This window comes from Dromaius novaehollandiae, chromosome 7 (assembly GCF_036370855.1).
Source record: "Dromaius novaehollandiae isolate bDroNov1 chromosome 7, bDroNov1.hap1, whole genome shotgun sequence".
NCBI lineage: Eukaryota > Metazoa > Chordata > Aves > Casuariiformes > Dromaiidae > Dromaius > Dromaius novaehollandiae.
In genome coordinates this window covers 394,264-421,980 of record NC_088104.1, presented here as the reverse complement: position 1 = coordinate 421,980, position 27,717 = coordinate 394,264, and the positions used below count along the sequence as shown (strand labels likewise).

At 39.7% G+C, this 27,717-nt stretch overlaps 1 protein-coding gene across 7 annotated transcripts in view; it reads right to left on the bottom strand.

The window, feature by feature from the left end:
• The window catches only part of BAZ2B (bromodomain adjacent to zinc finger domain 2B), a 159,818-nt gene that overhangs the window by 82,446 nt on the left and 49,655 nt on the right, over nucleotides 1–27,717 (bottom strand). For 5 of the 7 annotated variants that reach the window (XM_064514492.1, XM_064514491.1, XM_064514488.1 and 2 more), the window contains one exon: nucleotides 1,385–1,537. In XM_064514492.1, the coding sequence (XP_064370562.1) occupies nucleotides 1,385–1,535 (151 nt within the window). In that variant the 5' untranslated portion in view covers nucleotides 1,536–1,537. Of the gene's footprint in view, nucleotides 1–1,384; nucleotides 1,538–3,382; nucleotides 3,476–20,882; nucleotides 21,305–27,717 lie in introns of those variants that run through there. The other 2 variants (XM_026108784.2, XM_026108785.2) reach the window with 2 other exon arrangements.

The following is a 27,717-nucleotide window of genomic DNA, read 5'->3' as shown; positions in this document are numbered from 1 at the left end:
TGAGTTTGGGAACTGAAACAGGTTAGAATACTAGTCTATCCTGACTACAGAATATGTTGTAAATTTAATGAAGTACTGGCTCTATGAAACTGCAATTCCAGCCAAAGGTCATTCACAAAAAACAGTCTTTAGCTGTTCTTTGCAGCATAAATATTTTTGTGAAATTTCTCTAGTACAGCGTATACCTTTTGAGAGTGGATGCAAGAGTTCTTCTAAAACTTAAAGCACAGTGTACTATGTCAGGTGGAGGAAGGGATATACTCATAAATAAAACTGATAGGACAGGACAGAAAGAAAATTACAGTCCAGCTTGCTTTTAAGAATACAAAAGGCCCCTGAGAGAAAGTGTATACATTTTTTAAATTCAGATGCAGCAAAAAAGGATTTTACTGTTTAAAAAAAAAAACTAAAGGGAACAACCCCTGATTACTGGGAACTACTGTCACTTTTAAAACTATGAGCTGTCAGACTATAATGAAATTATTTTTCAAAAAACAAAGAAGTTGAAAATAAAATGAAAAAGCAGTGAACTATATGCATTCACATCTACTTCATACTTACTGCCTAAGCAAAGGAATACCTGGATTTTCTGACAAAGATAGAAACTGACCGCTTAGTATCTAAATTATATCATTTATCTTCCTTGAAATTATTTTATTGTTAGATAAAATATATATCCTATATATACATGACGCTACACTTAAAATTAGATGCTTTAATACCTACAAAAGAGAAGAAGTAAATAAGCCCCATAGATCCTCAGTATAAGATTTTAAGTTTATAGCCATATGCAAATTAACTCCTACTACATTCTAGGTAACCACCACAGAAAACAGTTTCAAATGTTAGGAGCTAATAAACACAGACACACAAGTCTGTGGGTTGAATTTGTGGTGGTAGATACTGAAAAATAAAATACATTTTTCATTTGTTCTTCGTAAGTTTTAGTTAAACAACTTTGCTGGCTGCTTTTTGAGTAATAAAGTAAATGTTACTGAGACATATTTGTAGGTACACAGAAATTCTGGTTTCTAGCCTTCCCAGTGAAGTTGCAGATGAACAATCCTGAACAATCCCAGGCTGCAGAAGCGCACCAGGAGTACAGGGGGTTCTACAAGATAAGGGCAGGGGAGTTTTTCAGTTTGGAGAATATACTATTGCTCAGCCTATTGGAAAGAACCAAGTTTGTTCTGAAAAGCAGTGGAATATCATGAATGTAAGTTCCGTGGGATATGCAGCTCTCTCCTTCAAACAAAACAAAACAGAAAAATTGTTCTTGATGCATCTGTGCAACCTCATTGTATTTGACCTCGTAATAATAACTTCATCACAAAAGCTGGCAAACACAGAACAACGTGGCAGTAGGTAACTGAGCCAGGCTTACCACATGCATTGACTGTGGAGCTCTGCGATGCAGCTCCAGCGGGAAGGCCACCCTTGGAAACTGCTGAAGCTACAGAAGGCGTAGAAGATGCTGGAGACGACGTAGCTGCAGTAGAGGAAGCTGATGATGACAACCGCTCTCCAGACTCCATATCTACAGAAGGGAAGACAAACATCTATTTTCTACAGCAGGAAATGAGATCGCCAAGGGAACTACAGGAGTATCAGTGCTGATTGGAGCTGCACTGGACTCCTCGGTGGCTCCTAATGCTATGTTCAGATGGCAGCTACATTACGTGAACAGCATCCACTCTGTGCCGCATAAAGGCTAACAGGTACCCCAGGCACAACTGAAGAGTTAAGGCAGTTAGGCAGTGCTGCCGAGACCAACATCATATTTTAACTTGGATACCAGCTGCAAAACAAAGCCTTCCCAGGATGGAGCCCCTAACTACCCGCTGACTATTTCCAATGACCAGAAGCAGCCTGTGAGGGCCCTTGGGACCCCAATAGGCCTTAATTGCCCTGACCAGTCTCAGCTGGGACCAACACCCACACCCTCTGTCCAGGAGCTCCATTTAAGCTCAGGCCCAGGCCTTCAGCCCTTGCCTGAGCTAGGCTGTACGTGTGCCTGTCTTCAGTCTTGTCTCCAGCCCTAGGGCTTGGACAGACCCCTCAGACCCATAGCGCAGCCCTGTCTTCAGCCCCCTCTCCCGCTCCTGACAGGACTGCCGGATGGACCCGGCACTGACTGCTACTTCACCTCCTCTGGGGCTGCTGGATCCTGCTACCAGCACCCTGCTCTGCCCACCAGGTTCAGGTCCTCCGGGACTGCCCGCGTCAGCCCCGGCACCTTCTGCGCCAGGGTTCCCTGGTGCCTCCCAGCTCATCCTCCCTGGTCCTGCTCTGGCTGCTTCCTGACAGAGCCCTGGCTTTAACAGACCTATGAAGCCTGAGAAAAGTCTATCGCACCTCCTAAAGCTGGGGAAAGACAGTGATATTACAGTGGGATATTCCAAGTATAAAAATCCCTGAAACGTGTTGGCTTTCTTTTCTGGTGGACTTTTCATACAAAATAAGGCATTTTAATTGTGCCATGAATTACTTAAGTATTTTAGAAACTAGTTTTCAATGACCAGTATTTTTAATAATAATTGTACTTTGTGTTTCTTAAAATACACAATTCAATGAAATAAGCCCAGTAATTTTAACTTAAGTTACAGCCAAACAAATGGATGTCTGAGCATACCGGTAGCAGAGTCCAACAGCCATGTGACTCAATCTGCAAGAACTGAAACTGAAGGCAAGTCTGGATCAGAGTGTAAATAAGGTGGGGGAAGATACTTTTCAGGAATGATGAGACAAATCAAAAGTTAACTCCGGCTAACAAGGGAAAATCCTGAGAAACTGAATTCCTCTCCTGGAGTCTCCTTCAGCTACACATGCACCATCCTTTCTCAAACTTACGACAAGGAGGCCAAGTACTGACTATAAACCACGTAATTACAATAAAATCTCACTCCCAGTCTTTGTAGAACAGACTGCCAAGTACAAGGTGCACAAGAAAGACACTTTCGAAAATTAATTTTAGTCAATTTAAAAAGCAATGTATCAAACAGTATTTCTGATCTGAACGTACACAAAACAGTGACTTTCCAAATACTCGTTTAGAAAACAAGCCCAAGAGCTATCGTTATATACAGAATTTGTATATCTATCTTTGTTTTTCTCAGTCAGTAACAACGAATCTTAAAGGCAGAAGGAAGTACTAAAGCAAAAAATACACTGAAAGACACGTATTTGGAGGGTACAATGTACCCATTTTTACTAAATCAGTAATTCTAAATCAAACTAAAATGCATTTTTTATATGTCAAACTATCTATGGAGTAGATAAAGTCCCTGGACTCTGTTAGCTAGTTAGAAAACACAGTATTAATTTCCTTAACTGAAAATTCTGCTAATGAGAGAACTACAGTATACCCTCTGGAACTACTTACTCTTTATGTAAACTGCAAACAGCCTCTTTGCGAAGAAAAGCACTGGAAGACTTTATTGCTTTAATTCTTTGAAGCCCAATTTATCACACAGAACTTTCCCTCATTCAGGAGGGAATTTGCATTCTATCTGCAAATACAGAAAAACAACTAGCTGCACTGAAATGGTACAAAAATTACCTACTACTTTATTGAACAGTAGAAGTCAAGAAACCAATTTACTTCAGAGTTACTTATCAATGCATAATATTGCTAAGCATTTTAACTTTCAAATTTTAAATTCAGGACTCCTAATAGAAATTGTTTTCTATTTTCAGCCTTTAGTTTATCTTTTTTTAAAGTCATAAACAGAATAACTGCAATATCGGCATTTCTGATAATTTCAAACAAAGGGATGATACTCTCTTCCTAGAGACATACATCGTTTTGCTTTCAAATTAAGTCAAACCTTAATTATGTTTAGTTAGTTTATTACTCTAAACCACAGCAGATGGCTGACACCAAAGAGATAATCCCTGAAACAGTCATTAGTCAGGATCAGCAGTAATTAGACTGCAGACCTAACGCGTTCTGTGACTAAAGAGTCCGTACAAATGACAACAGATCCATATTCTCCTGGTTAAGTCCAAGTGTGTACATTAAACATTTGGTTTTTTTCTGTATATTTTGCCAGTCAATTTGTTGCTAAAGTTTCAAGCTTATTTTTTATACTGTCTCACATTTGTAACAGATAAATTGAATAAGTTAAACTGAAAAAACGACTTTTTTATTTCCCAGGTGTAGTGATTTGGGTAAGTTTCTCTCAATGCTTTGACCAAAACTTCAGTTATCTTCCCTGGTGCTTAGTAACGGCAATGAACTTTCCACAGTGAACCAATACTAATCGTGAATGCAGCAGAACCCAGCGTAACAGGAAAGCAATCTCTCGTAAGGCAGGAACATAGAAAGGGAGTATGTGCAGCTTTTCATTAGAAAAATGTTCTCTTTTTTGCAAGAACAAGACATTATTGTGCAAAAAATTGAAAGATGTTGAATAAAAATGTAAAATACCAAAAAATAGCTAAAGATTTACAAAAGGAAACAAACAGTCACATCATTTCCACATTTAGTAAGCTGAAACTTGGTAAAACTAAATTACCTTCAAAAATCTATGTTCAAAGTCTTTGCTAAAATATATACTTTCATATAAGATTTTTTTCTTGCTTTTAAATAGGTATTGATAAATCATTCCCTTCAAAGTATGTGACTGCGGACACAACAGCATCCTGTCAATATGAGCTGGGATACCTGAATACTATAAACTGGGTCTGGACAAAAATTAAACAAAACAAGAAATCTAAACTGATATACCTCTAATTTTCAATTGATCTTTACATCCTTATGTATTACGTCTATATTTTAATGGTTACCTCTAACAGGGAAAACAAGAGGTCAACAGCGCAAAGGTAAACAAAACACACACTTCCGTCGTCTCCAACGTGCAGAGCCGGCGAACGCGGCTGGACGGGAAACCGCAGCGGAGCCCCGCGACGCTGCCCGTCCCCTCGCCCCAGCCAGCAGGGCGCCGCCGGCCGCCCGGGGCTGCTCCCACGCCGAAGGGACCCGGCCAGGGCGCCCTGCGCAGCCTCACCCAGCACGCGGCACCGCGGCGCGGAACGCGGCGTCGCCCAGGCGTCGCCGGGGCCGCAGAACGGGGGGGGGGGCACAGAACGGGGCGGGGGCCGGGCACCCCCAAGCAGGAGCGCCCAGGACGGCGGAGCGAGGGCAGCGGCGGGCACCCCGCAGGCCCCGCCACGGCCCAGGCGAGCCACCCTGCCACCCTAAGGGCGCCCTACGCACAGCCGGCGAGGAGGCCCCCGCTCGCCCCCTCGCCCCACGGGAGCGGGGGCCGCGTGAGACCCGGCTGCGGACACCAGCGCTGTCCCCAGCTCCCGTCACCACGTCCACGTGCAGCTAACACCACTCATCTTTTCATTCCTTCGAGATTTCGGTTTTTCACTCAGATAAATAAGTGCTGACACTATTACTGAGAGTCACTTCGCACGTTTTAAACGCTGTACAAACACGAAGGCCATGCAAGTGCTAAATACTCCGAGTGTCCCAGGACTGCACTGTCACTACGCTGCTTTTCATGATATACTCTGAGCACTTCACGTAAAACTCTTCAGAAAAAAATTTAAACACCCTTTTTTTTCAGTAAACCTGCAGCAAGATTGCCCCATATTTCTTAAGTTTCATACCAAGATACTGGCAAGGCGCATGGTGCACTCCTACATCATCTTCTGTTTTCTTTATAGCCCCCCCCTTCCTAATCAATACCAGGCCAGATTCAGTCAGAGGTATAACTCTGTTTCTTGTATCGAAATCCACAGCAGTGAAAATATTCATATGACAAGTAAGATACAAAACTTCTGCAAATTTTTGCATAAGCAGTCTTCAGCCACATAAAAGCCTTACCAAGAGTCACTTAAATGTAAGGTGAGGTCCCAAATTTGGCATAACTGAGTCAGGTATAACCTGGGGAAAATTGCAGCTTAGAAGAGAATCAGCTGCCACAAGTGTTTTGGTAACATGCAGTGGACACTTTAAATAGACTGAGGATAAAGTACAGCATTTAAGAGACCTATCTGTTTTGAATCCATCTTTGGGCATTTAGAGTATGACAAGATACACTGATCATCAACAACGTATCCAAATGAAATTTCAACTCAGAACCTTTTCTCCTATTTTACAAGTAACTAATTATTGTTTTTAAATAGAAATGAACCCTGTTTCAAATACTTCTGCATTCACACTTTCCACTACCTTCAAGATTACATTAGAAAAGAAATACTTATGTTTCACAGAGGCCAAGGATACTATCGCATGATGTTCAGATTATTTTGTACCGGTTTTCTCATAAATCATCTTCGGAATCTGCAAAACTCGCTCTAATTTCTAATCCTGCACTATAATTCTATAGGTACTATAAAATTAAGCCAAACTCTGAAACACCTTTGTTGAAAGTTTAATTAGTAACAGTAAACTCAGTAAAGATTAGGATCCTTACCATGCTCTACTGAAGTGAAAGGAAGAGCTAATCATATTCAAAAGACAGAACTGGAAATATAGTTTAGCGATACAATTTCAGATAGACACCACGGTGTAAAATTAAAAAAAAAAAACCCTACCCTAAGAAGTTACACAATGAAATGTTGCTCTTCTGAAACATCTATTTTACCTAATCCTAAACAACAATAAAAATTAAGATAAATGCTAGATACATCAAAAAGGCATTGCCAAATGCAGATGAGAAGCAATCTTTTCTTACCAAGAAGTATCAGTATTAAAAGTGCAACTCCTTGTTTAAAAGGTGTATGTTAATCAGAATTTTGCTGCCAAATTGTTTTTTATTCAGATTAGACCTAATTGGCTCAAAAAATTATGAATTATTCAAATCAGCTTTTCTCGTAAAAGGCTGACAATTTCGATGAAAGAACTTTCCTGTGACATAAATTTCTTCCTGTGTCGCTGCACAGTCTCATGGGCATTGCAATTTGGTTGCTCTACCTTTTTCTTTTTCCCCTTGGGGGAAGGAGAGGTAAGTGAGGAGATGGGACGTTAAATTACAAGCCTCTATGATCCTCAGTTCTGGATCGGCCTCAAAATATAGTCCTTAAAGTTGCATAATTCTGGGCAAGAAATACAATTTACCTGAATTATACCACAAAAGAGAATGGTGATATCAGGTATCGATGATATCCATCGGGAAATGGATAGGAGATAGGAGACTGTAGGGAGATGCACTTAATGCTGAGGTGACTCAAGTCTATTTACAAACAAACATTTCAATCCACGAATTTCAACAGGGCAAGTCTGGTTTGAAAAAAAAAATTAAAATAAAATAAATCCTCGCATGCTTTGATAAACCAATCTGTATATCTACATTATTCTGCGTGACGTTATTAACCTTTTACATGTACGTTTAGCAGTCGCCACTTTAGTTTTGAACGAGCACCCCTTTACCTTCCGCTATGCTCACCATTACGCTGGGTTAGACGGCGAAAGGCTGGCAACACCACCCTCACAAGAGAAACACAGATGAGCGGAGATAACTTCTCATCAAGATGCAAACGCTTTCAATCCGGAATGCTCACCCTACAAAAGCTGCCTGAAAAAACAATTAATCTACTGTACAAGCCACTCTGTAGCACAGCAAATTTCCAGCAGGTGCCAAGGAAGAGACCACAGCGCACACTTTCACCCTGGCCTAGGAGAAGCCGTGCAGCCCGACGGTTTAAGAGCCTGAGCACTCACCTGCTCGGCAGCAAGACGAAGAGGGTGCAGGGGATGCTGCGGCGACGACACCACGCCTCAGACAACAAGCACCAGGCGTCTGTACGCCAACACTCCCGAGCATCTTCTAAACAGTAACTGCGCGCTGGAACGATCTGAAATTGATGCAGAGCCTGGGCTCTGTCAGGACTGCAGAGGCTGAAGCAGTAGTGTCTGAAGAGCACTCAGATGCAAGGGCTCCCTGTCAGCATTTTGTCAAGCGCCCAAAGGAGGATGACACCAAAGTGAAACAAATGCTTCAGCATTTCAGAATTGACATTTTACAGACCTTTCTATTCCAAGAAAAAAAATGAATCACTGATCATTACTCATGCTGACTAGGGGTTAATATCCATTTTTAAGGATCAGATTTCTATATGTGACAGGTCAGCTTAAACAGCTCAAAAACATTTCCAGTTTCTGTGTAGAAAGTCCATCTTTTACTGCTCACATACCAGATTTTTTTTTTTCAGGTTCTGATTACGAGACTACGATGTTTGGTTCTTCTGCATTAGATCCCAGAACTGTACCTTGTTCTGCAGAGGCAAGATTGATAGGATTTTACAGTATTTCTGAAGTTTGTGAAGGAAGTCAGCAAACTTTATCTATAATTATCTCTACAATTTTCAAAATAATAAAGTATTATTCAGTGTTTGTGTATGGATACTCAATTCAGCACTATCTAAATATACAGCAAAAATTCTTTCTCAGAGTAGCTCTGAAATGCAGTTATAACAAGAACCCACGCTAGAAGTCCTATGCCAACAGCAGTTACAAAGTAAGTGCTGAATGATAACTAAAGAAATTACAAGGGAGAAATTTCACTACAGCATGCTTTTTACACAAGTACCATTTGGCTCTATCCAACAAAAACTCTGTTTCTAGGGATAACTGCAAAAACAATCAAAATATAAAGATGCAGCAGAATAAAGACTATTTGTAGTGTTTTCAGACATTTAAAAGCCCATTTTTTACTCCTTTTCTGTTATGCATATGCAAAACAAAGGTGTTAACTATACAACTTCCTCTAATTTTCAGCTGCATGTTAGATTCACTCCCAGTTTATCTGGTAATTTGAAAATCAGATGATGTTAAAACTAGAGCTAAACGAACAATGCATTGCTTCTCTTCTTGGCAATACTTTACAGATATCAAAGTTTCACTCCAGTTTACAATCAAGACATCCCTGAATGAAATCCATAAATACACGTGTATGCAGGCTTCCTATGGGAAATCACTAGAAAGTAAGTAACTCGGACCCAGGGGCACTTACAGTGCACTCCTGGACGTGGCATCATGATTTATGTTAGGGACTCAAAGAATTACATTTTGCACTATACTCAACAAACGTGATTGTGCGCTACGGTTTCCAATAGTATGAACAGGCTGACAGTTTCAAAAAGTTACCTCACCCGAACCTATATTTCCTTTGCATCTCTGGAGATGGTGAGGCCTGATGCAAAACAAGTATTCCTGCATATAATTATCCGCTGCTACACTGAATATTATTTTCACATCCATTATTATGCAACTCAGCTTTCTGTTTACTGATACCTATCAAGCAGATCTTTTCATTCCAGTACGTACTACTTATGCACAAAATACCCGGATTTTTCACAAGGAATGAAACGCATTTAGAACTCACTAAACTATGAATGCACATTTATATCACCCCTCTCCTCAAAGTACTAGTTTCTCTTACTATGAGTGCAGTGTAAGAGATGTGATTCTTAACACAGAGGGGAGACAACGAAGAACTGTATCATTTTAAAAATTAAGGTTACCAGCATGACCAGAGAGGTGCAGCAGCATACTCTCTTTTGGCATACTTCAGGTAGGTCTCTAAAGCAGCAAAACATGTGTGCGCTGAAGTAATCCCACTGCCAAGCAGAATCGCGCTGGAGGGATTTTAACAGGAAGGAAGAGGTAATAAGGAGTGTCAGAACACCCCTGTGGCAGACAAATATATAAAAGTCAAGAGTACGGAATAAAAACTCCGCACATTACTTTTTCTCTGTGTGTCTCAAGTTGCCTCTCTCCTTGCTCTGAGGACAACACTGGACTCTCTAACACTAAAAGGCAGACATCCAACACCGGCCACTCTGAGTGAGAAGGTTCTTGGGACTCACAAGACTAAATGCTCGGGGCTCGCGGCCGAGAAGGGCGTGGGTTGGTTTCTCTGCACTTTAGGTGTGTAAATACAGCTGCTTCTGTCTCTGTGTTCTGGTAACGGCCCTCCCACATCAAGTACCTAATAAAAACATGGTCCAATAAGAACAAAGACAGGAAACACAAGGAAAAGTAAAATAGGTTTAGTCAGCAGAAAAAAAAAACAACAAAAAAAAAACCCATCTCAGTATCCAAGAGACACAAATCTGTAAGGGCAGACCAAATAAGTGAATGTGCTTAGTCACAGATGGAGACGACATACTGAGACTAAGCGAGAAAGACATTTTTTGCGTAAACCACTTTTAAACAACAAATATAGAAAAGAAGGCTAAGTTACCTCTACAAATAAGAACAAAAGTTTCCCTGCGAGATTAATATAACCTCACGTTTTCACAAAATGTGCAGCTTCATTTTTAATTTTGGGGGGGGAAAGAGACACCAAGTATGGTCATGTACAATCATTTATTTCTCATTTTAATCCACATGAATATTTATTATAATTTATGATTACAAATATGCTATACTTTTGAATAGATCATTTCAAGTTGATTATAAATCTAATATCTACTTTTGGACTTGCTGTCATTTCCTATTATCACTGGTACCTGGCAGCAGCAGTATCTGAAGCTGCACTATTTTATGAAATGACACTTTCAACTCCTGCCATCTTTTCAGCTGTGATTTAATGAAAAAAAATCATCAGAACATCTCAAAACAAAACACGAAGATAGTTTCAGGACCTTTACAAAAAAAAGGAATAGGTAGTTTCATATTCAGTTCAAAATATAGTGTAGAATTCACTACTGCTGCACTGAGATACCTCATTACTTTTTAAAGCTGGTATTTTCTTATTTCCTATCCAAAATTATCATTTTCAATCAACAGGAAATGCTTGAAGACAGCAATACAATGATAGAATACAGGCTCAGTTGATGCAATTCAGTGTCAACCAAGAGATGACATCTCTTTCAAAGCATTTTAGAAAAGCCATGGTTTGCCAAAATGAAACATCACAAAGCCCTTTCTGATCATCAACAGACAACACAGTTCTTTACGTACAATAAATTTAAACCAAAATAATGGTTCTACTAAGTGAATTAAAGAGCTACAAGTAAGCAGAAGCTGAAATAACCACAGAAAATGTGAAACTGGAAGAAAAAAAAATCCTAGAAATGCCAGAAGACCTATGTCATAAGTTACTGGTTTCTGATAATCTACAATTAACAGTGCACCAAAAGAAAAAAGTTAAATACTATTCTGAGATGTTAATACGCAGTACTAAATAAAGACTTGGTAAGTATTTTTTGTGTATGTATTTACATATATATCTCTACAGCTTTCAATAGAATCATAAAAATTAAAATAAACAGATGTGATCTGCTAGCACAGCAACAAACTGATTTCAATTAAAATGGTCACAAAAATTAATCTGTCAAATTTTGTTATAAATGAAAATAATCATTTCACATAGACTTTTTCCTCACAAAAAATGAATAGGAACATCTAAGACAAAAATATATATGTATATTACACTTTGCATTTAAGTAATAGCAATAATAGATTAAACTTAAAAGATACAGGACAAGAGAAGTGCTGCTGTCAGCAAAGATTTAAAATTAAATGAGGGACGGAAGCATAGGAATTCTTCCCAGACAGCAAAAGCTACAGAGGAAAAAATATCTTGCATCAATAGCAAGAGCATGATAAGGATGAGTCAGTTCTCAATGTTTTATTCTGAGAAGACTATTACGCTTTAATTTCAGAACCCAGAACTTCAAAAAAAGAAAAGAAAACAGATGTTTCCCTACTAAGGCCTGGAAGCTATAAAAAGACTGCCACTTAGTTATTTAATGAAGGCGAAACAGCCAAGCAGATTAGACCATATTTAGAAAGTCACGGTGGTTTATGGATTGGCTTCTTACTATAACAGAAATCGGAAGACACCAGTCCTGTTCTGCTGAACATTTATTACATGAAAATACAAACGCGTGTTACAACACAACACGTAGGTACATTTTATGTTTCTACTTTTCGCATCTGTTCTCTGCCTATGAAATCGTTCATTCTTTAGCAGTGCCTTTTTTAAAACTATTGATCTCTTACCGTGCAAGATTGTGATAAATTCTGCACTTCGTCAAAGCAGCCATACAGGGGTTTTTTGTTCCTTACTGCCATGCAGCAATACGTCAGAAAAGATATTCAGTCTCTTTAGAGTGATTTAGTTTGGGCCAAATGCCTCTGAAGAAATGTAAAAAAATATCATTGTGCTCTCATTTAAAACGGATTTACAAGCTATTGTGTAATAGCAAAACAAAACCAAACCCACAGTACAAACTAATACACTTGTGGTGACCACCGCTTAGCACAAGTGTTACATGGCAGTACTGGAGCCCAAAAAAAGTCAGAATTTAGAGACCATTAAGAACTAGCAATTTAGTCTGTATTTAGGAAATCTTTGATCAGAATCTTAAAATTCATTTGGCTTGAAAATAGGACTGGCACAGAGTTGCTCGAAAACTAAGCCAGCGTATATGTATTCATACACACGAGTGTGTATATACACACATACATTCTTCACTTTAAGCCATGTGTAAGACTGAGAATGATTTCATTATAATTGACTTTGATTTCTGTCTTCTATACCACTATCTAAAACTAGCCTATATAAAATGCTTCTTCTAGAACAAAAGCATTTATTTATTAATTGTCTTAGGAACAGAGGCAACAGAGCTTTTCCTCACAGCTTACAGGATGCTTCAACAGGGATGAATTTTAGTTGAGAACTTGGCTCCTGACCACCCTGCACTGTGCTTCTAAAAGCAAATAAGAACTTCTTCGCAAAAATCAAGTCGTTCAGAATAGTAGTAAGAAAGCTGCACTGTGGTAGTTCCCTCGTCCTACTACCCTCGTTATCCGCAGCAGTAGCACGAAGGAGGTAAGAGCCCTGCCGTTTCACTGAAAAACGGAACCTTTTCCAAATGCTCTGCAGAGTAAGCTTCAACTTCTGTGTGAATATAAAACGCTTTTAGACTGTGATGATGCCAAAACCAAACTTTTAGGTCCTGTTCCCCTAAATTCACACGTGTAACACCAACACGGGCTCTCAAGACACTTGTTTTCCCTATGACGTGGTGGGCCAACTGCGAGAAACCAGGTCAACTGTTTACATGGCAGAAGTGCCAAGAACTTTGCTCCCTCAGCCAAACAAGCCTCTTCAACGCTGTCGTACGCTAGATTAACAGGCACACCTCTTAGTGAGCTAGTGCCATCTTAAACCCGCTGTGATCCAGCCAATTTTAAACTCTAGCTTCTTTGCTAATTTGCCTGAAATCTCCAAATCACTCTGGTGCTAGAAAGCTCTGCATATTTGAAGGGACTGGATTTGGCTTTTCTATCTCCTCTCCGCAGACAAACCATTTAGAAACGCAGAGATTTAGCTGTCCACTTGAGGGACTGAATTACTGGTGCGATAACGATGATCTGTGTATCAAGCGTAGAAGCAACTGAAAGCAGAAAGCAGAAGTTCTGGAGAGCTGGCACAGAGACACGTCACTGAAGTGCCTGTGAATGACAGTAGCATGTCCTGAAAACTGCCTTTATCTCTGATAACTACAGCTATCTAACAAAAAAGTTTCTCCTCCCTCTACACCCTGCATCCTAATGCTTCCTCTGATACAAATATTTTGCCCTTCAGTGAAGAAAACCTGAGGATGCTGCACTCCAGAGACCCGGGTGAGAGATGCTCTTCCCACCTAAGACACTGTTCACAAAGTCAGGGGCAAACAAACACTGCCCTCGGAAGGGACCTGCCCGCTCACGGGAACCCTGACAAGGTTCTTCACGAACGACGACACAAGCATCCTGCCGCCGAGACATTCAGCTTCACGAGTACCACCACCGAGAGCGGCAAGGAGGAGGGAAGAGCACAATTACCTTTTAACTAATAAATATTACCACGTAACAACAGCTGATACACCAGGGTTTTAGCACAGCACTTTTTAATGACAATATTTAGACACATGTCACTTGGTAACATACCCATCTCCTGATTTTGTTCATCTTATCTTTCTCTTACAAGGCAGAAAGTAAAGGAGAAAATTACTGTTAAACAAAAATTATGTTTCAGTTGACCATGAAGAAGAATTTCTTATGCATTCTAAATGTTACTGACACCTGACTGAGAGAGAAGTATTTCACTGGTTAACATTAAGCAGAAAAGAGTATTTCAGGTAGGAGAGCCAACACAACCGACCTACCAAGCTGAACTCATATTCTTACTTTCATTCATTAATTCATATTCTGGTCTCAAAATGTTTATAAAACCGTGTGCATGGTACACAACAGCCTGTATTACTGCAGGCTGAACAAGAAGTATATAAAGTATTCCAATCTTACATTCCTATGCTCAGGAGCTCCTATTCAAACTCCTATGGAGTTCGAATAACACGTAATTTAATCACACCTTCAAGAAAGTAAGCAAAGTTTAGAATTCTTGTAATGAGTTCTGCAAGTCTATTATCAAATGATTACAGTGGTATTTTATCTTTACACTTAATCTAAAATAAATCCCCATCCTCACAACTACTATTGTATAAAGCATTTTTCATTGCCAGCTCCAAGACTGAAAAAAATTGACACAAAGTAGGGGGAAAAAATTGTCATCTTAAGAAATGTTACAAAACTTCTTCCATTTTCTTATAGAATTCAATTGTACTCAGATATTGAAAACAACTAGATGCCTGTGTACTTATGCGGCTATGAATGTCTAGTTGGGTTTTTTTCCCCACATTTTTTCAGTAAAACTGGTAGATTCTTCCTCTTGCTGAGAAGACTTTTTTTTTAAATGCCAACTTTCTTTGGCATCATGTCTTAAAACAGCAAGGTACTTCCCCTTTACAAAATAAAGTTCCAAATAGCTCAACAATTACCAACCTATGCCTAAGCTTCCAGCTGCACTGAAAATCACTGAGTTCAATGCTGAATACATCGCCTCCAGGATTACTCCACACATCTATATTCAAAAGAGGACTTTCCTGATTTATTTGACTTGTTTTAAATTCTGGACAGCAGTTACTATATACAGCCTTTATGACTGAAAAGGAATCAACTACAACACCATTTTGTTCAATTTCAAGCAGTATTTTCAGGCACTCTGCAAGTGGTAATTGCTACTATTCCGTCATGGCTGGTTCTACCCAAATGGGGGGGGCACATGCTTCTATGTTAAAGTGATAGAGGAGTTAAAAATACGCAAGAGGCAAAAGATACAAGGTTTTGAGTTTCTGTATTAAAAATAAGTTTGAATCTTGAACTTTTAAACTAAGACGCCAAAATAGGTTGTAGATAGCTATATTAGAGACACAGAAGACCACATATTTTCCTCAGAAGTATACCTCTGAATTTTGAATAAACAAGAATCAGTCAAGTTTATGAAATAATTAAAAATTTTAGTTCTTCCAATAATTTTTAGAGGTCTTAGAGTGACAAAAATCTTAGAGTTCAGTTATATATAATTACACTCTCTTAACAACTCCGTATTAGCAGCAAATCAACAGAGTAGAATATAGAAAAAAACCTACACAGACTAGAGACTAATCTATTTTCTAAATCAACTTAATAGTTATACTTGGTAATCAATGATTTATGGATGTAACTCTCAACTTGAGCTTCCTTTAGTATTATGTAATGCTATTTTTATTAAACAGTCAAACAGGATAAATCAATGTTGGAACAGTTGGCTATTTTGACTGACTACTGCATGATTTACCTACAATTCTGTAATCCATTTCTTTACTTTTCATGAGGTTTCTACTTCACAGAACAGATCTTGAATGAAACATTAATTTATTTTGAATACTGAATAGCTACTTGTTAAATCTAAACTTAAAACACACATCCCTCTTTCTGTCAAAATACATATTTGTTTTATCTAAAACACAGCATTTACTTTCTTTTTTAACCGCAAGTTTTATTCGCATTTCCCTGTGGTAACAGAAGTAAACTCTTCCCATCAGAACAGAAAACAAAATCCTATAGCGTCTTGCAGTTTTTGGTAGAAAATCATGCAACTCCCACAGTGATTCAGAAACCTCCGAAATGCCTCAGGAACTAGTTGAGAATTTCCTGTGAATTTATTAACATACTCAACTCATTAGCAGTCACTACAGGGTAAAATCTTGTCATTAGAAGTAGTTACATTCCGTCTCTTTATCATACTTACATATGAATTTTATTTTTGTAGTATTCCAGGTTTAGGCAACATTCAAGATTTTGCTTAATAGCTCAAGAAATCCTTTACTTTTCAATCTCATAATCTGTTTTTCTCCTACCACTAACCATGTTACAGTTTATTTGGAAAACACGGTAACTTCAAGCGTTTTAACTGTATTAGAGAGAACAGTCTCAGAGCAGACATGGGACTAAATGGCAAAAGCTACAGAAGACAAACGGCCAAAAATTCCTGAAGTGGGGCAGCTGAAGTAAATGCCTAGTGTTTTGTTTCTAAACCCTAACTTCCAAACCGTCAAAAGCACCTGGTTTCTGATGACCTTCTGTAACTCAGACGCTTCCCATCTCACGGTTGCCTACAGTCCCAGAACCGACTAACTCTTCACTGCGGTATTGGGCTCCTCGCCTGAGCCGAGCGCCAGACACGTCATCTCCTCCAGCTCAGCATCCAGGCTCAGCCCCAGGGTCCGGAGCCAGCACCTCTTGAAGAAAACTTGCAGAGGGAACGGCCTCCTGAACCCTCCATGGTAAAAGCTGCAACGGGTTCATCTGGGAACTACTGAAGTTCAAGGTGCTTGTGCCGAACGTGCTAGTCTTTCCAAAACTGGACCTTGCCCATCCTTCCCAAGAAGGAGAGAAGGCACTAACACAAAGGCTAGTTCTGTGAAACGTGAAGTATCTGCTCTCCAAAAAGCTGACTACAATGTATTTGGCCTGCTTGGGAAAAAAGCTTAATTATTTTGCTTCACACTAAAAAAAAAAAAAAAAAAAAGCACATAAAAAAATGACTGGGCAGAGAAAATTTCAGTCTAAACAGTTAAACTTTGACAACATAAAACAATGGGAACAGGTCCTCACAACTGGATACTTCTGGGAAGAAATAACATTTTGCACTAAAAACTAAACTACACATCAAAAATAATAAAGTTTTCATTCTTCAGCCACCCCAACACCCAAGCCCTACAGCCAACGCAGACAAGAACAGAAGTCTGCTGCTTGTAATTAACATGAAACATATGCACAGTAAGTATATTTAACAAGATCCTGCCTATCACATTATGATCCTGATCAAAAACAAATATGAGAATTTGCCAGACTAAGTCACCAATGTATATAGGATTTCAAAACTTAGACAGAAATAGCCATGTGTATGACGCTGGTAATTTAAATGTATTAAGGACCTTAGAAATGCTGTAGAGTTTGAGAAATCCAATTGTGCAGTTTCATACAGAACAGTGCTGGTAGCTAACATGAGCTTTCCGTGCTGGAGCACGTAGGATACTCCACAGGAGTTAAACTGGCTCAGAGTTCATGCAGACATTTCCCTGTACATTTTTTAAAGAATAAAGATGCAGAGAACTCTTCCTTGGCCCTGTATCCCTAAACCTGTAGGGTACCAGAACCAACCATGTACACCAATGAATAAGAGACAGTAAACTTAAACTCCTTTGGGGGCTTTTTGTGTGGGTGGGGGGGGGGGGGTGTTTTGTTGCTTTTTTTTTTTTTTTTTTTTTTTGAGGGGGAGAGGATTTTAATACTTTCTACTAACAACTTAAGAGAGTATTTTCCCCTTAGAAATTGCAAAAATAAAACAGTGTATTCTGATGAGAAATACTGAGTTCTCAGATACTACATCTGTCACCACTCCACCTTTGCACCTTTAGCTCTCCAATGCACGCCAAGACTAGTTTCAGCCCTTGTGCAAATGGCAGTGATGAAGCCTATCAGCCTTGCCTCTCATGTCACAACATGAGTTTGTCACCACGCCTAATTAAACCGTATCTTTCCTCAATTTTGGATTCCCAGAGCACCTCATGGCGTCACACGCCGGGAACACGCTGGTTCCCACTCGCGCCCCGGGAGCGGGGCGGAGGCGCGGGGAGGCGACGTCCGAGGCAAGCGCTGTTCCACTCGCGCGTCTGTGCAAACCCACAACCACTTCCAGGCGCAATCTGAGTAACCTCTGCTTTGATCAGCCTCATCTCTGGGATCCGCCTCCATTTTCAGAAGATCTTACTCTGGTTATTTGTTCGTTGCTCCTGCCAGTGGTAAGGAAGTAAGATCTTAAAATAAACTGATTCACTTAAGAAAACAAAGAAACAAAAGAAAACACCACACAGAAGTGTACATGAACTGAATAACAATACGGAATACTTTTTTTAGGAAACAAAAACAAGCTTCAACATAAGCCACAGCAGCTATTACAACGCTAGAAGATCGTCCTTGCCCACCCCACTCTCCACACTATTCTTAACACCCAGCAGGTACAAACCTGACATTTCCACGTTATTTACACACTCCCAAGAAGTTGTCACAAATAAAATAACCTGACAGAGTTTATTTCTGCCACCAGCTACTGCAGGAAAAGACGGCAGTAAAGCGTCCGTACTGCCGTCCAGGACGCGAACAAGTACGAGCCAGACCCTGCGGCTGGGTGTGAGGGCCCCAGCAACGGCTCCAGGCAAACACCTCGCCTTCCCACACAACCAAGAGCTCTAGGTAAAATACCGGAGTGGGTTCTGTCTGTAACAGGCGGCTGTTTCCCTGGTGCAGCCCGTTGAGGATCTGAAGACCAGCACGGCGGCGGGGCGTTCCCATGACCGCTCCCGCTCAGCGCTCCCCAAGGCCCGCGTGCACCGCGGCGCACAGGGCTCGGCGGCGCCAGGAGCGGGCCCGGCACAGCCCCACCCGCAGCCCACGGCACCGGCCGCGCAGGGCTGCCCACGGCGCGGGGGGCCCGCGGGGAGCGTGCGGGGAGAGCCGCGGCCCGGGCAGGGACACGCTGCCTCCCCGCAGCTGCGGCGGGGGCTGCCCCGCACCGCGGCGAGCGCTGCCCTGCGCGGAAGGGGCTGCACGAGCGGGTAGCCCAGCACCACCAAGGCTGCCCCGCTGCCCAGAAACCCGGCTCTGCCACGGAAATTAAGCCGGAGCCCCGCGCTGACACCTTCGGCTACGAGGAGCTGAGCCCGGCCGGCGCCTACGCTGCTCTCCAGAGAGGGAGCCTGCGGAGAGCCCTGGAACTGCAGGGAAGCGCTGTTACGGGACCGGAGCTGCAGAGGCTTTGAAAAAACTGGCAGATGACACGCATGTTTTGATGACACCCAGATTTGGGCATTTCTTAAAAGTTTCAATATTAAGTATATTGCAATTTATCTAGAAAAAACAAATTATATACCATTTTATCTAGTAGCAGGAGACATTCAGTATTTTGTTAAATAATTAATGGAATTGGGCTTTGTAAAAGTAATTAGTATAATTCTCCTGGTCACATGTCTTTTCAAATTAAGTAGCCACTGTAGAGGGACTGGTAAGGGAAACAGCAATTGCAAGAAACCGAAGACTACCCACACTGTAAGACGACCTCTCCTCCGCAGCCAACGCGCCCAGCACAGCGAGGTCGGCTTCGGCGGGAACGCTGCCCTGACCCATCCTCAGAAACCCCCAGAACACACCAAAAGCCTTTGAGGGAAAGGCAGACAAAATCTGTTTCCGATGCCCAGCTCTTTACAACCACTTGAGCAGAGGAACTCTTTAACAAGCTAGTTTTCAAATGTTTTAGATTGAGCCCCTGCTTTTTTGCTCCCCTGCTTGTCCTTTGCTCCCCTGAACACACCTGCATCTACATGCTCGAGCCCCTCTGCCGCCGCTCCCTGCCCTCTCTGTATGCAACGATCTACACAAACTAACAGCTCACGTTTCTCCAAAAACATCTTTCCCCCCAAGCTAAAGGAGCGCTGTCCCTGTCCCACTCCTGTTTTTTCCCTAAGGCATGGAGAGACAAAGATTTCTCACTCGTGCTACCTACTTGACACGTCCCTTAATACTGGCTATTTAATTTGAAAAGATATATCATCTCCCTTTGAACTTGAATAACAACTTTTTCCAGATTTGATTTTCAATTCCACTGCCTGTCAATACAGTTGTTTCCTCCTGTTACTAAATGAAACCATGCATAATTATTTACAAGTTAAGGTAATGCAAAGAAATGTGCATTTTAAAGAACAACAATAGTTCTATTTAGAAGTTCACTACAGGTGTAAAAAGACAGGTCCTTTTCTACCAAGAGCACAACACTATTTTAATATAAATTTACACCAGAACCAAAAAGTCTGACTCAGCACCTTTCAAGACGTAGATTAAATAACCAAGAACATTCTTGGTATTATTTGGTGTAGAACTTCAGTAATGTTCAAGATGGCACATACTACTGCACATTACCAATTCTCTTCCACATGCACTACCACTGTAAGGTCAACCTTAACAAAATCATTTTGGACCCACTTTATGGAGCAGAATAAGACCAGCAATGCACTGCAACCGTCATTTTAAGAGGATGAAATCTCCTGAACTGGTACTTGGGGGCAAGGTAAAAGTGGACCTGTGCACCGAGCGACAACTGTCACACCCACCTAGTCCTCAGTAGCAAAAGACAAGAAACTACTTGAGGGAAAAATACCCCACATAAATTATAATAAATACAGAAAAACAGCAGAAAATCTCTCATCTACCTAACAAAAGCTGACAGAATAAAACAAAACCGATGGTAGATGTAAAGCAGTTCTGCAAATGCTACGAATAATAAACTGCGAACTAGCAGTACTTCAGAGTATATTACATATGCATTTTATGTCATCATTTGTTCACTTCAGTATTCATCAGAATTTTTCATAAAGCTAACAGTGGTTAGCTGACCAACACCTAAAGAGACCGATATTATTAAAAAAAAACTCATGCAGATCAGTTCTATTTGCTTTTCACTGTCAGATAAGCATTATATAAAGCCATTAGTTACCTTTCTTAGAAGAAATGTTGAAAAATTAGTAAATGGCAGCTCCATATACTCTCACTTCAATCTACAAACATTTTAAAACATTTACTTGGGGGGGTAAAAGCAGCGGGAAAAGCACTGCGCCCTGGCAGTGCAGGCGGACGGACAGGGAAGAGGAGCAGCTCACTGCGGAGAGGGCTCAGTCAGGGAGTAGCCATGATCCTGCCGCCGGCGCACGGCGCACGCAGCCGCGGCGGGGAGCTCCCAGCCGGGAGGGAAGGACGCGCCCCGGCTCTCGCCCTCCTGCCCCGGCTCTGCTCAGCCCCCAGGCCTCCAGGGGCCCATTCGCTGCCGCCTCCCTGAGAACAGAACCGCAGCAAGCACGCACAGGCTGGGTGGGAGGAAGCCTCTGAATTTTATCTAACGCAGCCTCCTTCTGTTACACACAAAACATGGCTGTCTTGCTCAGAGATTAGCAATTATTGTAATGAGATACTGTCGAGGAGGGTCAAACAGTACTTCCTGCAGTTTACACATCTTTATTTCCTGGTAAACAAACTGAAAGGCAGGTGGAGCACTTATGTGGCAAGCAAACACAGGCTCACCTGAGGGAAGCCAGCCCAGGTGGAGCGTGCAGCTTCGAGTAAAACATGCACCTCTGTTTTAACTACGTGAGTGCTTACAGACAGTTTTGTAGAGAAACATGTAGAAATATTATACACGTGTGATATTTTAATCAGAAAAAATAAAAATTATTCTGAACCATGAAGGAGTTTTTTTTCCCCACAATGTCAGGTAATTGTCAATGGTATACTAAATACTTTTCCTCTTCACATACACAACAAAGCAAACTGCTCACAAAATAGTTTTGGTATGAGGAAGCAGCAGGAAATGGAAACCTGAATTACAACTAGACAAACCTGAAACTGAGAAGCACCAATCCTCAGCACGGTGCTGTGAACCTCTCAGGCATCAATGTCCAAAACACACATTCAAAAAAAAAAAAAAAAAAAAAAAGCTAAGCAGCATGATTCACAAATTATCATAATTACCGCATGGAATGCCACTGTAAAAGGAAAAACAAAATTCAAAGTAACAGTCTGAGCAGGAGTGCTACCTGAAGCCCTCATTCACAGCACAGAAAATAGCACAGAAAATGAAACTTTATTCTTCACCATTATTTGATTGTTAAGTTATATAGATGTTAAGATTTTAGATAATTTCCCCTTTATTTGACGTACTGGAAATGGTCTACAAGAATCTATTCTAGAAAGGAACTTAAACAGCAGAATAATCATCCAGAGAAACTACAAGGATCAATATTTCTCGAAAATATATTCCTACTGGAACTGAAAGCAAAAGTTTAACATCCAGTCAAGAAGCAGCTTTGCAGATGCTCCGTATCACAAATGGCAACTCTTTTCCTGCAGGGGCTACTGAATGCCTTTGTAACTGCCTAAGGCAGTTTTCCTCGTTACAAAAATTAATCACATATGGACTAGACACATGGGAGTGATCCAGTGGGAAAAGCTGGCTCTTTCTTACCTAAAATCTTTCAAAAAAAAAAAAAAAAAACCTTAAACAAGCTCCAGTTTAAAAAAAAAAAAAAAAAATCACATTTTCCCCAATGGAACTGAACAGCGCCTAGGCAACTATAAAAATTAAAACTAAATGAAACAGAAGTAAGCAACCAAAGAAAACCCCTTAACTAACAGGAGGAAAAGCGTCCTACCCCCAAGGCAACCAGAATAAACAGCTTTGTCCCACTGACTGAAGACAGAACAGCTAAATAAAGCCATTTTATTATACATCACACAGATGCAATAAGATGGCTAAGGTGCCCTAAGACAACAGCACAAGAGCTTGCAGCTTAGCATGTGAGAAGATTAAAAAGACTATTCTCACAGTAGAAGAAATAAGAAAAATGGTAAATTCATTCACATTAATTCTCCCTCTCTCAGAAACTCAGCAGCATTAAACGAGAAGAACTAGGGAATACAGCAAAGTAACATAGCTAAAGAATTAAATCCGGGCACAGAGCAATCAATTGCAATAGAAGTTTCTAATAACTATGTTATAAATGCATTAAACTCAAGAAAGGAACAAAGGAAGCTACGAGAAAAAACCTACATAAAGAATTACTAGGACATTCATCAAAAAACAGAAGGTTTAATCTGTATCAGCAAATCCTACTATTGAAGATACAACTTGTGCCAATAAAGGAGTTACTTCATCATCACAATCTCCCAAACAAGTTAAGATATATCAACAAAAAGAATCTCCAACACTTAAACGATACCCAAAGCAGAACTTTCGCTAGCTATGTTTGTTACAGATAAAACTAGTACAGTCACAATCTCGTAACCAAACACTTGGATATAATTCATTCCCAAAGTACAACTATATCAAAACATCAACATTTTGTCCATTCGCTTTCATACTCTATCTTATTTACAAAAAGGTAGTCTTGTCAAACAATATTCATATAATGTTTCTGAAGGAAGGGTAAAAATGAAAACCTTCAAATGGGGGGAAAAAAGCCTTCTGCAAAGAGAAGGTATCAGACAAACTCTTTTACAGCAGTCTAAAAATACTTTTTAAAAGCAATATATTTTCTACTGAAATCACCAGAAGTTTGGTACTGATGTCACTGCAAGCAGGCTCTCACAGCAAGACTTATGAGATAGTGCTTTAAAGTCTCAATCTGGAAATTCATTCCACAAATCTACACACTCGAGAATAGCCACAATGAATTTGAGTTTTACACGATGCAGGGAGAATCATGTACACTACTTCTACATGTTCGAATACCAGGTCATAGATTATGTTTTTTCTAGAATTACTTCAATACTTGTTACCTGTAAGTTAACTGTAGAACAGCTATTCTGCTTTGAGGTAGGAATGGAAGATGATGGAGACACAAATATCACATTGGAAACAGCAAAACAGAAGGCCCAGATGCATTTTCTGAACTCCAGTGTGAAATAAACCCTAAACCAGTAATAGTCTGTGCAAGATGTTAAAAAGGGAATTTATTTTCTGTCATTGCAACCATTAGAGAAACTACATACACTAAACTATAAGCACTACCCCATGCTGGTCAGCAAGATAGCAAGAATAATGATTCAGCAATTGACATGCTTGGAGAAATTCTGGATGCTAATAAGATACTGGTGTCCACCACCTCCACTCCACAAATTATCATATTTATAAAACAGGCCTAATTGTATACTGAAACATAAGATTAAACAAATCACCACTACAGCTATGTCTTAAATATGCATAATATCTGTCTTTTTAAATGGCAGAGTGTAAAGCTCTGAAGCCAAACCTGAACAATTACAGTCTTTCTCACAGGGTTTAAAAGAACACCACACATCAGTTTCTATAGCACATTTTAGCTGTAAAGGTTAAAAAAGGTTTAGTTGTACCGGTTTAAAAAAAAAAAAAAATCAAAATATATGATAGCAGCAAATAAGATATTACAGTATTCTTGTATTTAGCCTCCCTGGCACTGTCAAGAGGTATTAAGTCTATGGTTACAAAAAGAAAATACAAAATCCTGAAGAACTGACTGACTTTGAACATCAACAATGTCTTGAACAGTCTTATCTGCTCTAATGGAAGCAACAACTCCTGCTAAAGGCGTTTCAGAGAGCAAAGAATCAAACTACTACAGACTGTAAGAAGCATCCCAACACCACCCAAAAGCAAATACAAACCTAAAAAGGAGATTTGAGCCTATCTAGAACTACTTGTATCATTCCAGTAGTTTTGTGCCAAGTTAAGTTTTGCCTCAAGACTTCACAGGTTATCCTGTCACACAGGAAACAAAAATCAGTAAGTTTACTTATGCTCACCTGAAAAAAGAAGAGTTGATCTCTAAGGCAACGTGAAGGCCAACAGAGATCCGTATTTCACATCACTCCTTGGACACAAATTGCTACAGAAACTACAGATTACTTCAGAGCAGAAACACTTATTCAAAACAGTAAACATACGTACGAGTATAAACACAATACATTAATTCAGCATCATCTGTGAATACAAACAAGATGTAGCAACGGCTTTAGAAAGGATGAACTCCTCTGAACTCCAGAGATAACTCCCAGTCATCTCTGTAGTGCATTAAATAAAGAAAATAATTCCTAAAATTTTCACATCCAACGCTGTTCTGTCTTTTGTTTCTGGTAATTTTAGTTGAAGTCCTTTGACACTTGCTGCACAGACAGATAATGCACAGGAGAGACCAAAAGGCACAGCTGATTACTTTCCAAATTAATTTTTCTGGGGTGGAGCACCAGAAGTTCTAAATCTTCTTTCCCAAGAAAATTTAACGAATGAATAAATGACAGTGACCTCCAATTCAAACCACAAAGGAAAAAAACTTTCCTCCTCATATCCCTACTGTGCCAAGACTCAACCACCTTTTACTCCCCAGAACCCTTCCTGCAATCACATACCACAGCAAAGCTCCATTCATCCTCCCACAAATCAGATTCTGACCACATTTATAATTTCCACATATGCTACCTGTGCGGCAACCGCGCTTGGGGCCCATTACTACTCAGCGTGACAGAGGGCACCGAACTCTGTCCCTGCACTTGGAAACAGCAAGATGCAGCAGACAGATCATTATCTCCTTTCAGTTAGATCCTCTCCAACAAAAAAGCAAATCAACCAACCTCTTAAAGCCTGACACACATTCTCTTCCGAAATATGTATTTAACAGATTACTTAGCAGCTGAATTTCCCTCCCTGCAATAGTTCTAGTCCTTCCAAAGCACAGGACCAGGAAGAGGACCTCCTTCCCAAGACGGAACGCAAGGCAGCAACCTTCTCTTTGTTCTTCCTCCTCCATGTTCTGGTCACACATATTGGTCCTATTGCTCGCGACTTAGCTTCATTTTAAGGACACTTCCCTCTTCATCAGATTACTTACCTAATGCCTGGATACTTCATCTATCAGTTTGATCCCTAAAATAGTATCTTGGAATTGAATAAGCATAGTAACTACTACAGAACTACTGCTCAGAAAAAGCCAGTCGTATTTTGATTGCACACATCTGTAAAAATACCCTAAAATTCATTCTTTCTGTAAGAACAGAATTGTTTCAATGCTAGTAACAGTCTCTCAAATGAAAGCCCAGGCAACTACACTTCATTGTTTACATTACGACAGGGCACAAAAATCTTCTTTGCGCTGTCTTGTTACCTGGAACTAATCTTAAAACTATAAAAAAAATATTCCATTTCTCACCAATTTAATAACATTTCATACATTCTGTACTAATTTGGACCCAACGAAGTTTACATATGGAATAAATTCTGAAAGTAAGAGCATAGGAAAATATTTGCGTTAAGCAAGTTACCTCTGTGCATTTTAATTTTTCTGCAGTGATACCTTCTCAAGTATCTATTCATCCTGAATATTTTATCAAAATTTCTGAATACTGCAGAAACAGAGTAGCTTAGAACTAGCAGCTTGGAGGAAAAAATAATAAAAGAAGCTAAAGCACACCAGTACCTTAAGCAACCGGGTGTCCTACATCACAGAACGTGTCATTTCATAATAACATTGATTCATCTTACAATAAACAAAATACAGTTTTTCAACTAAATATTTTTCAGCATATGCTATTAAAATACAAAGGGGTGGGGATTCATGTTTGTTGAGATTTGACTGCAATGCTGTCTAGTTCAATGTCCTGCATTCGTTACTATCAGCTATAAAAAGCCTTCTATAGAACAATATTTTCATAGTTGAATTTTCATTTTTGGTATAGTAAATATAGTATTAACTAAGATCTATTTGCTCAAACTGAAAGTTTTCAGGTAAAAATACACAGGTTGCAAACCTGACGAAGAAATGCACATAGAAGGGGGCTTAAATTGCCATTTTTCATTAAATAACTTAATTTACAAAATTATTGGAAAATCAAAGTATAAAATTATTATGAAAATATAACCTTTTTTAGAAAAAGTTAAGATTAAAACAACTCTAAGTGTATAATCTTTACCTTATCATCATAAAATAGACACACACACACACACAGAGCCTGAGAGAATACAATATTCATTTTGCTGCAGAAGAACAGACATTGCATAACAATGAGATTTGCTAATGAAATCAGCCATCAACCTGGAATACATATGTATTAAACCAAGACCTCAGTGTCATTTTCTTTTTGCATCGTTTGTTCTTTCTCTCATTTTTCTCGACCTTTCAATATTTTGTCCTCCTTCAGGATTCACTTCAAGTACAGCAGTATTGTAAAATATTTTGTTAACACTGTACGTGATGCGCTCTTCATTTTGCAGAATTTATTTCTTTATTGCTAAACGTAGATGCTAATTGCATGGGTTCTATCAGCATTGTTAATGTACCCTTGAAAGAAAAATCAATGGGTGCTAAGGAGACAAAAGAGTTTTATTTCTGTGTAAAACTGCAGGAATATATCTAATAAAAATGGTGTGTCACTTGGAACATAAACCATACTTCCAAAGCTGAAGTTGCATACCAATTAATACAGAGAGGAAAATATATTTCCTAAAATCTCCTCTGTATTTATCTAGTGATTAAACTGGAAGAGAATTTAGAAGCATGACATGAATAAAAATGTAACTGCTTTGCATTAACATGCAAAATCATCATAAAACCAAGTAAAACAATCCAGAAAGTTCAGTAACAGTATGTGCAAGCATGCACTGTATATAACAGTTAAACAGAGTATCCTAAAAAGGACTACTTACTGCATGGAATTATTTATTCTACTATTCAGAGTTGACCACAAAAGATTAAGCACTACAAAAAAAATTTCAGAAGCAATTTTTCTCTCATAATACTATTACGGTATTT